Source organism: Myotis brandtii, unplaced genomic scaffold, assembly GCF_000412655.1.
Source record: "Myotis brandtii unplaced genomic scaffold, ASM41265v1 scaffold624, whole genome shotgun sequence".
Classification (NCBI taxonomy): Eukaryota; Metazoa; Chordata; class Mammalia; order Chiroptera; family Vespertilionidae; genus Myotis; species Myotis brandtii.
The window spans coordinates 877,253-888,895 of record NW_005370385.1 but is presented as its reverse complement, the minus strand read 5'-3'; the positions used below and the strand labels follow the sequence as shown (position 1 = coordinate 888,895).

Here is an 11,643-nt window from a genome sequence, read left to right as displayed (position 1 = left end):
AAAAGAAAAGAAAAGAAAAGAAAAGAAAAGAAAAGAAAAGAAAAGAAAAGAAAAGAAAAGAAAAGAAAAGAAAAGAAAAGAAAAGAAAAGAAAAGAAAAGAAAAGAAAAGAAAAGAAAAGAAAAGAAAAGAAAAGAAAAGAAAAGAAAAGAAAAGAAAAGAAAAGAAAAGAAAAGAAAAGAAAAGAAAAGAAAAGAAAAGAAAAGAAAAGAAAAGAAAAGAAAAGAAAAGAAAAGAAAAGAAAAGAAAAGAAAAGAAAAGAAAAGAAAAGAAAAGAAAAGAAAAGAAAAGAAAAGAAAAGAAAAGAAAAGAAAAGAAAAGAAAAGAAAAGAAAAGAAAAGAAAAGAAAAGAAAAGAAAAGAAAAGAAAAGAAAAGAAAAGAAAAGAAAAGAAAAGAAAAGAAAAGAAAAGAAAAGAAAAGAAAAGAAAAGAAAAGAAAAGAAAAGAAAAGAAAAGAAAAGAAAAGAAAAGAAAAGAAAAGAAAAGAAAAGAAAAGAAAAGAAAAGAAAAGAAAAGAAAAGAAAAGAAAAGAAAAGAAAAGAAAAGAAAAGAAAAGAAAAGAAAAGAAAAGAAAAGAAAAGAAAAGAAAAGAAAAGAAAAGAAAAGAAAAGAAAAGAAAAGAAAAGAAAAGAAAAGAAAAGAAAAGAAAAGAAAAGAAAAGAAAAGAAAAGAAAAGAAAAGAAAAGAAAAGAAAAGAAAAGAAAAGAAAAGAAAAGAAAAGAAAAGAAAAGAAAAGAAAAGAAAAGAAAAGAAAAGAAAAGAAAAGAAAAGAAAAGAAAAGAAAAGAAAAGAAAAGAAAAGAAAAGAAAAGAAAAGAAAAGAAAAGAAAAGAAAAGAAAAGAAAAGAAAAGAAAAGAAAAGAAAAGAAAAGAAAAGAAAAGAAAAGAAAAGAAAAGAAAAGAAAAGAAAAGAAAAGAAAAGAAAAGAAAAGAAAAACGAATTTGACCACATCTCACCACCTTCTTTGCTATACCCTTATCCAAGATTCCACCGTCTTTCTCTGGGACCACTGCAGCAACCTCTATCTGGTATCCCTACTCTCACCTTCGCCTGTTGACTCACTAATTTATCCCTAACATGTTAAAGCTGCTTAATAGATAGTTTTTTTTAAATAGGTAGTTTTTTGAATGAATGAATGAATGAACATGTAAATACTTTCTTTTTAAAAATATTTTTATTAATTTGAGAGAGGGAGAGAGAGACAGAAACATCAATAATGAGAGAGAATCATTGATCAGCTGCCTCCTGCACGCCCTACACTGGGGATCAAGCCTGCAATCCAGGCATGTGCCCTGATAGGGAATCGAACCGTGACCTCCTGGTTCATAGGTCGACGCTCAACCACTGAGGCAAGCCGGCCGGGCCCATGTAATTTCTTTCAAACTATTTAGTTTGGTATTAATGGGTCCTGCTTTGATGGACAAAAGAAAAAAAATGCTTTATAATGTGATCGTTTTTCCCTGAAGTCAGTATTGCCCTTAATGCCCTTAGTGAGGGGAATTTCTGAACTCAACTACCCAATTCAGTCTTCATCCCCATAGGAAACTCGCAGTCTAAGGATAATTTTCCCGCTGACCAAGACAACATTTAGAACATAGGTGGGGCAATATTAAGTTTACAGTTCTGCGCTATGAAACACAGAGTTTATTCTTGTATTATTATTGATTAGTATATTATTTTCCATATGAACAACTGTAAACCTCCTGTTACCCTACCCTGTATATTGCTTGCATAATTTGGTAAGAGCTAAGTAAATGTTACTGCCTACTTTTTGGTAGTTATGATTTTAACATAGTAATTTTACATACTTAAATGTATGTTTAAAAATTTGGACATTAGTTAATATGGTTGTTTTCTAGTTTTTAACTGTATTATCATTAATATTCAATATAATTTTGGCACAAATCCATACTAACTGAGTCTGTAGAATCAACTTAATACTTGTGTTCTTTTTAGGTCCCCCGCAATGTCTGGAGGAATTTTTGCTATAAGTCGGCATTATTTTAATGAGATTGGACAGTACGACAAGGATATGAACCTCTGGGGAGCAGAAAATTTGGAACTTTCACTAAGGGTAATTCAGATTTTGTGGGATTTTTTTAATAGTTACCTTTGTACATACAAAGTGAAATCAAACTTTAAGTCATGTAATCTGCTGTGGCAATTACGCCATTTTTCTACATGAGTATCTGGTATCATTCTGGTATCCCATGAAATATATAATTTGTGGGACTCCTTGCAGAAAATTGAAAACATTTCATAAAATATCAGACTTTCCTACCATATGTTATTTCCAGTGTATGGCATATCAAATTAATAGACTATTTCAATCTATTGTGGAATCTCTTTTTTATTCTACTCATTGTCTTCGTAGTTATAGTGTGGTGGAAATAACACAGGATGAGGAGGTAGGGGACCTGGATGCCACTAAATATATAAACTATCTTTGGTCTTAGTTTCTCCAGCTGTAAAATGAGAGGGTGTCTGAGTTGTCTCCTAACTCTTGAATCCTGGGTACTTGCTACCACACAGATGAAACTTAAGAACATTATGGTAAGTGGAAGGAGCCAGTCACAAAGCCACTTATATCTATGAGTCCATTCATATGAAGTGGCTAGAATAAGTGAATCCATTAAAACAGAAAGTAGATTCATGGTTGCCAGGGGCTGGAGGAAGGAGTCTGAGTGCTAGTGGGTGCCAAGTCTCTTTAAGGAAGGTACAAATGTTCTGGAATTAATGGCAATGGTGGCACAATCTTGAAGAAATACTGAAAATCATGAAAGTCCATCCTTTAAAAGAGTGATTTCTTGTAGCGTGTGAATTATATCTCAATTATTAAAAATAGATTCAACTTTTAAAAAATCCTGTGCTATTAGACCTGAGAATTAGTCCTGGCTCTACCACTGAAAGGTCCTTGGCAAGTCATTAATTTTTCTAGTCTCAGTTTCCTCGCCTGTTAAGTAGGAATAAATATTAATGCCATTCTCAGAATTTTGTGAGATTGAATGAAATAACTGGGGTAGAGAATAAAGTACAAAGTAGATATTCCTAGAGAGAGAGTCTAAAAAATATATAAGGTACTATTCAAACATTTATTGTATGTTTATCATACGTATTTGTTTCTGACCGAATGCTAAGAGATTTTTATAATGGACCGGTACATCAAAGACTAAGCTGTGAGCTCACTATTACTCCTCTTCACATATCCCCTCACTTTTCTCTATCTTGTCTTTTTGCCCAACCAAAAAAGTTGGTGTGGAGCAAACAGCTTAATTGATGAATTTACATGAGTTGATTAATAAGTGAGAGCCACTACCATTCCAGTTTAAATTTTGCCATCTGTTCTTTATACTTGATGAAGTCATCTGCAGAGATCACACTTTGAATTTCATGTTATCTTAGCATGTACTAATTGTTTACTATATTTCTTTTCCGTGTTTTTTTTCCAACGATTTTTTTCTGTTTTGGATTTTACCTTCCTCTTCCTTCTTTTGGCTGGTTACTTCATTCACTTGTTTTAAAAGCTATTTTAAGTGCAGACTTATTTCATAAACCTTCAGGCACTTTATTATGAATATAGGAATATCTAGAGCAGTATATTTTCTTCCAAGCCCTTATTGGCAGCATCCTGTTAGTTTATTATTTTCATTGATTGTTCCCACTCGTGTCTTCCCTTCTGATCAGCCAGTGTTTTATAACACCCATGCCTTTGCCACTTTTATTTGTCTGGTTGATCATTCCTTTTCATTACATTGCTCTGAGAATACAGTATATGGACTTTCCCCCTAAAATCAATTTTGTGAATGATACATTCATATTTGAAAAGTAAGTATATTCCTTTTTTTGGCTCTATATTCCCTCCATATAGTGAAGAACCGCTAACTTATTATTCAAATGTATTAACTCTCCTTGCTTTGATATTTTCAACCAACCCATTCCTAATGGCCCCTTCCTATCCTGTAGGTATCCTTGGGTTTTGCATACACAAACGAAAAATGAACAAATAGCTAAAGCGCCATCGTGACACTAGCAGTGGTCTCTAACCCAGAGAAGTAACCTTGTCTCTCCTGAGAAAAGATAGTCTATGCCTGCGTATACTTCTTCATTTCTTGCTTCCTCTTCAATCCAGTAAACCATGGGCCTTCAGCATCTTGTGACCTCATCCCAGGAATTGTCACCAGCTTACTATAGATGTCCCTAGTGGGTGGCTTTTGGTCTTCTCTAGACTTGAGGTTCCTGCAGCACTTGGCACTATAGACCAGTCTTTTCCAGAAGTTTTCTTGGCTTTTAGGACAGCATTTCTGGTTCCCCTCCCATGGCCTGGTGGTGCTCGGTTTCCTCCACGGGAGATCCTCCTCTGTGCATCTCTTTAACGTGAGTGTTCCCAAGACTGTTCTTGTCAACTCTGTCTTTGCACCTCGTTGGCCTCAGGGCTGACCTCTGCCACTTCACACCCTGTGAAGCCACGCCGGTGTTAACATAGTGTAATATTTTCTTATATTGTTTGAGAATATCATTTTTTCATGTATTTTTATTGATTTCAGAGAGGAAAGGAGAGGGAGAGAGAGAGAGAAACATCAATGATGAGAGAAAATCATTGATCAGCTGCCTCCTGCACACCCCACACTGGGGATCTAGCCCACAACCCGGGCATGTGCCCTGATCGGGAATTGAACTGTGACCTCCTGGTTCATAGGTCGATGCTCAACCACTGAGCCATGCCAGCTGGGTGAGAATATGAGAATATTAACTTTTTAAAGGTATCTTTATTGTTCAAAGTATTATATATGTCCCCCTTTTCCCCCTTTTGATCCCTCCACTCTGCATCCCCCCTCCCCAGGCCTACGACACTATTGTCTGTGTCCATGAGTTATGCATAAATGCATATAAGTTCTTTGGTTAATCTCTTCCTGCCACCCCCCCTCCCCCCACACACACACCTTCCCTCTGAGATCCATCAGTCTATTGCATGTCTCCATGTCTCTGGATCTACTTTGTTCATCAGTTAATTTTGTTCATTAGATTCCACATATGGGTGAGATCATGTGATACTTACCGTTCTCTGACTGACTTATTTCACTTAGCACAATACTCTCCAGGTCCCTCCATGCTGTGTCAAAGTGTAAGAGATCCTTCTTTTTTACAGCTGAATATTATTCCATTGTGGAGAATATTTTAAGACAAATTTGTCATGCCACTCTTCACACATAATCAGCCTCAGAACTGGTCATATATAAGAGAAGCAGAATCACCTAGTATTCAGAATGCTGGTGATGGGGCTGGGTTTCCTGCATTTGAATCCTGTACTCTGCTACTTACCAGCCCTGTGTCACTGGACAAAGTGCTTAACCAATCTCTGTATTAGTTTCTCCATCTGTAAAATGGGGGATAACACAATATCTACATTATAGGGTTGTTGTGAAGATTGAATGAAATAAGAAACTTAATAAACATGAGCTAATGTTATGTTTGTAAAAAAAAATCACTAGTTGCCTGTTATTAGCAAACACACATGATTATGTTTTCTGTTTTTCTTATGTCTAGATCTGGATGTGTGGAGGCCAGCTCTTTATACTGCCCTGTTCTCGAGTAGGACATGTTGATAGACATATTTTCAAAAATGTAACCCAAGTTCTCAAAGCCCTGAGATATAACAACCTCAGACTGGTACACGTCTGGCTGGATGAATACAAGGTAAAGGATATGTCTGTGCTTTGAACAGATGAACATACACAGTGGGACTTGCTCTGAAGAAGTCTTCTACTGCCTTTCCAGACAGCAAGTTTTGTTCTTTCCTCTGTTTTCCTTAAGTTAGCGGTAGCCCTCCCACCGCTCAGCCACTCATCTCCAGACCTTGTTCTCAATTGTTCATTTGAAGCTGCTACACTTGCACCTGACTTTTAATTTCTAGGGAAACTCGAGTTTCTCAGAAGGGAATCAACCAACACAAGGAGTATTTTATTTATTTACTAGAGGCCTGGTGCACGAAATTCATGCACAGGTAGGGTCCCTAGGCCTGGCCGGTGATCAGGGCCAATTGGGGCCTTCTGGCTGCTGGCCAGGGCCTTTATTCTGGTTGCTGGTGGGGGCCTCCCTTCCCCAGCTTCCAGCCAGGGCCTTCCTTCATTCTGTGCTGCCCCCTGATGGTCAGCACACATCATAGCGAGTGATTGAACTCCCAGTCTCCCGGTCGAACTCCCAAGGGGACATTTTGCATATTAGGCTTTTATATATATACTGGAGGCCCATTGCATGAAGAGATTCCTGCAATAGGCCTTCCTTCCCCTGACTGCCAGCACCAGTTTTCCTCTGGCACCCAGGACCCAGGCCTTCGCTCCAACCGCAGCAGAGAAGGCAAGCCTTGAGGCTTCTCCACTCTGGCCGCAGCAGAGAAGCCAAGCTTCTTCAGTCTTCAGTTGTCTTCAGTCTTCGCTCGGGTAGAGTCTTCAGTCTTCACTCTACACCTTTATATGCAAATTAACTGCCATCTTTGTTGGGTTAATTTGCATACTCATCCTGATTGGCTGGTGGGCGTAGCAGAGTGACACCAATTTGCATGTTTCTCTTATTAGTGTAGATATATGTTTGTTTGTTTAGCTTAGGTCTTTTGGCCCCTTCCCCCGCAAGGACTCCCCCTCTGAAGCAAATACCTCTTCCTGCTCCCTTCCGCACAGGCAACTCTTAGATCTCTTCTCCCATGACTAAGTTCCCAATTATGTGGCTGCTGCTGATCTGGGGACTATGCAAGTCTTTTGTGTTTGTTTTTTCAATCCTCACCCAAGGATATGTTTTTATTGATTTTATAGAGGGAAGAAGGGAAAGAGAAAAGAAGAGAAACATTGATGTGAGAGAGAAACATTGACTGGTTGCCTCCCGTATGTACCCTGCTCCGGAATAGAAATTGCAACCTTTTGGTGTATGGGATGATGCTCCAACTGACTGAACCACTGGGTCAGGGCCATGTAGATCTCCTTCATCTTTTCTATAAACAGTCAAATATTTCTATACAAAAACAACAACAACAACAAAAAACACAAAGATTTTTTTTTTTATACCAAAGCCAAGCCCCTTCATGTGTGCATGTCCCCAAGTTTAAGCCTCTGCCAGGACCTAAATGGGTGCACGTACAGAGAACTGTAGTGTGGCTCCATTTCAATTCAAAAGTCGTTCATCCAGAATCCCTGCACAACAGGCATGGACAGTAACCTCACCAAGACTTCCCTTCAGATACATGGGTAGAAATGTGTAAGAATCTCTCTGTGATATTATATGCCCTGGTCTTGATCTAATATTTCTTTAATTTATTATTTAAAGTTATAAAAGTAATAATACTCAATTTCTTTAGCAATCAGGGCAATGTGAATTAAAACCTCAGGCAGAGCCCTGGCCAGTGTGGTTCAGTGGTTGGAGCATTATTCCATACACTGAAAGATTACGGATTCAATTCCCAGTCGGGGCACATGCCCAGGTTGTGGGTTCTATCCCTGGTTGGGGTGTGTATGGGAGGCAACTGATAGATGTTTCTCTCTCACATTGATATTTCTCTCTCTCTCCCTCTCCCTTCCTCTCTCTCTAAAATCAATGAAGAACATTTCCTCGGGTGAGGATTAAAAACAACAATTCAGGGAGATATTTATCATTTAAAATCTGACAGGACCAAGTGTTAGCAAGCATCAGGAATCCTCAGACACGGATGGTGGGAGTGCTTGTTATCACATGCTCACTTTAGAAAACAGTTGGGCAATATTAAGTAAAAGATATGAATATCCCATGATCCAACAGTTCCAGTCTACAGAAATGCATGCTTTTGTGCACCAGAACACATAATAAGAATGTTTATAAACAGCACTGTTTATTAGCCTCAAATGAATACAGCACAAATACTCATCAACAGTAGAATGGATAAATGTGATATATTTAATTGCTATGGTAGCGGAAATTAACCAACAGTAGATACAACAGTATAGGTAAATCTTAAAGACATAATGGAGAACAAAAGCAGCCAAATACAGTAAAATATAGTGTATTTTTCTATAACTTAAAATTGGTAAAATTAAACCGTATAATCTATATATGCATATTTAGATACCAAAACTAGAAAGAAAAGCAAAGAAGTGACTCCATAATCAAGAAGGCATTGAAAACTAAGAGAAAGGATGCCAACCAGGAAGGGGGAGGCCAGGGGCTTCTGGGATGCGAGTTATGTTCTATTTCTTGATCTAGTCAGCATTACCAACGTTGATTTTTCAATAATCCATTATGTTGCACATTCATGTTTTATGAACTTTTTGCATGTATTATATTTCCTGATTTTTAAAAAATCATTTTTTAAAAAGTAAAACATAATTCATTCTAAAAAGGCACTTAGTACTGAAAAGTATGAAGTAAAATGTAAGCTTTCTAAGCCCAGAGTTCTACCCCTGAAGTAATCTCTAAATTATACTGCTTATAGTTTCTTGGTAACTATGTGCTATGATTGTTGATTTCTTTTCTGTGAACTCTGATCACAGATTTAAATAGTCGACTTGAACACAGCTAGGAATGAGTTTACTGAATATCACAGAAGATATAGTGACAAAAAGTTTATCTAACTTAAAAAGAATATGATGTTTGGCATACTCACGGGACTGTATGACACAGCACACTGGAAACCTTAGTGAGTGACATTGGATAAGAGAAGGCTTCAAACAGGGAGATACTGCCTAAGATCTTCTCTGTTTTCACTCCAAAATGATGACACCCCTCCCGCACCCTTAGGTTCACTCACCCCATGCATCAACCAGCCTGGGGAACTAACTAGGCAGTGACAAGAGAAGATGGCAAAGACCTCCAGTGGCCAAGAGTCCCTGGGAGAATCCAACATGGCATGCCCATAATATGCTAATTTAAATAAGCAAGTTCCTCTCATTCAACAATATTACTATACTGTATGCTGGGCACTGGGAATACACAGATGAAAATATAAGGAGGCTTTGGTCTACTTAGAATACTACTTTTAATATGAAGCAGGTTGAGTGCATTAGATATTCATCCTTGGTGCTTCCTTCAGAGAGCGTAAAAGACTAACAGGTGTGGTAATAATAGTGGCCGATACTGACGTGAGGCTATGTGCTAGCTTTCATCTCCCCAGGGCTTTGCGTGTATTAAAGTGTTCAGTCTCACAACAACCTCATGAGGGTAAGGGCCAAGGTTACCTAGTTAATAAGTAGCAGAACCGACCAACATTTAAACCCAGTTGTCTTCCTCCAGAGTCTATTTGCCCTTAGCTACCACATCGTCCCCATTTCTGAACCCAAGGAAGTACTGATTGGAAAGGGGCAGTGAGGGATTTTTGTCCTTCAGTATCACTGAGAGAGTCAGAGAGAGGGGATATACCCTACCTCTGCCATGGTCCATCATAGCACATATTGTGCATACGTGTGGGGTAAGTCCCAGATTGTGTGTGTGTCCCTATACAGAGGAAGTTAGAAGGTATTTTTAAAAATTTTTTTTAAAGTTCTTGTGATGTCATGATTTGATGACCAGAGATTGGCTTGGTTTAATGAAACTCTTTATTTCCATGTAGGAGCAGTTTTTCTTACGAAGACCTGATCTGAAATCCATCCGCTATGGAAACATTAGTGAGCGTGTTGAATTAAGGAGACGATTGGGCTGCAAGTCATTTCAGTGGTATCTGGATACTGTCTTCCCAGAACTGGAGACATCTCTTGAAATGAAAGCAAATAATTTTCATTAATGAAGGTTAAAAAGTCCCCTCGGCCTTCAACATAGAGAAGAGCACGAGTTTGGAACATCGTGACATTATATGAAATACAGCCAGAGTGGCCTACAACAGAACTGTCCTTGCTCCTTTCGTGATAGTCCTTAAGACCTTGTAACTCATTTGCCACTAAATTTCTGGGGTGGCAAGACCTTGAACATTGGAAGTGCACGCTGTCAATTAGCTGAGACTCTATCACATAATTCTCTCCAATTGTTTGCTAAACTCACTTGGTCCTGGTCGCCTTTGGAGCCTTTGCTAACTCTATTCCTACTCCAGAAAGATGGGCTGACCCAGTGGTCTTCTCAGAGAGATACTCACAGAGACCCTTGGTTGGTAATACCCACTTTGGTTCAACTCCTTTCTTGCTGCCAACATCGATAATGGCATTGGCACCTTGCTTAGTTGGATTCCTGAGCTTCTGATGTCCAGTCCATTTGCCTGGGTGTCCTGGTCCAGCTCCCATTTGTTCCCATCCGTCCTGTCACTTGGAGACACCCCTACTTGCCCCACTTCTGATTTTGCCTTTTTCATGTCTCTTCTCCTATAACTCTGGCCTATAGCTCTCCTAACATTTCTTCAATTACGGGCCCTGTTGATAATCTCTGTTCTGACTTGAGAACTGTTTAGGTGAGATCGGGGAAGAGGCAGCTAGGTTCCAAGTCTGTCCTGTGTGAACACACTCCCAGATGCCTAAAGTACTTTTCTCCGATGGAGGGGATGTTTGTTGCATTCACCCTGGTGCAGGTGGCTGGGAAAGTGAAGTATATTTAATTCACAAAGACAAAGAGAATGAGAAAATAAGTGAAGGAATACATTGAAAGGAGTAAAAAGGAGAGGGGGAGACTTAGGGCAGGACCACTAAACATAGCCTATGCTGGAGAAGACATAAACTGTTTTTTTAACTAATATCTTTATTAAAAACATCAATGATGAGAGAGAATCATTAATCGGCTGCCTCCTGCACGCCCCCTACTGGGGATCAAGCCCGCAATCTGGGCATGTGCCCTGACCAGGGATCCAACCGTGACCTCCTGGTTCATAGGTTGACACTCAACCATTGAGCCACGCACATAAAGTATTTTTTACAGCAATAAACAGTTGGGCTCATCTATTACACTCATTCAGTCAATGACTGACTGAGTGGTCATCACAGGCCAGGTGTCCTCCTAGGCGCTGGGGTGCAGCAGAAATGGAGCCGGCAAACACCCCTCCCTTCATGAAGCTTGTGTTCTTTGAGATAATAAATGCAATGTAAAGAAAAAGGAATCCGTTTACAATGTCTTTATAGTTACGTATTTAGCAAAATACTCTATAAATCCTGTTGCAAGAAAGACATGGGAAAAGCCTGTGCTCATATATTACAGATGGCCAGGGGAACTTGATTAAGACTTTAAAAGGTCAATCTAGCAGTACAAAATAAGCACAACATTATCATTATATTCTTGGTCCATATTTTACACGTAGTAAAATATTGATTATAATGAACCCATAAATCTGTTAAAATTAGAGTAAAATACAAAATAGAAATTCTGTAGCAGAAGGAAAAAAAAGTAGTAAAAATATAGAGCATCCTCTTGAAGTAACACCTTTTCTAGTTTTAAAATTTAAGAATAATTTTTTTAAGTATAAAGGAGGAGGATGTAACTATCAGCTTGCAGAAAGAAAAAGACAAATGTTTTTTTAGAGCCCTGGGCCCAATATTAAGTCAGCTTTGTAGCAATTTAGTTCAGTCACTAGAAATGTTACTTAAACAACCTCTCAAATATTGATTCAGTTGACTCTGGAATAGAAAACAAATTCGAATCAACACCCAATTACTTGGTGTGATTGGGAGGAAATCCATACTTGCTGGGAGGTGACAATGTTTTGTTTTCATATGGG

At 38.4% G+C, this 11,643-nt stretch overlaps 1 protein-coding gene across 1 annotated transcript in view; it reads left to right on the top strand.

The window, feature by feature from the left end:
* Positions 1–10,541, top strand: part of GALNTL5 (polypeptide N-acetylgalactosaminyltransferase-like 5) — a 19,233-nt gene extending 8,692 nt beyond the window's left edge. Inside the window, exons 6-8 of the mRNA XM_005880076.1 lie at positions 1,956–2,073; positions 5,544–5,693; positions 9,565–10,541. Coding sequence (XP_005880138.1) covers positions 1,956–2,073; positions 5,544–5,693; positions 9,565–9,735 — 439 coding nt within the window. The 3' untranslated portion in view covers positions 9,736–10,541. The remainder of the gene's footprint in view (positions 1–1,955; positions 2,074–5,543; positions 5,694–9,564) is intronic.
* The last annotated feature ends 1,102 nt before the right edge of the window (positions 10,542–11,643 follow it).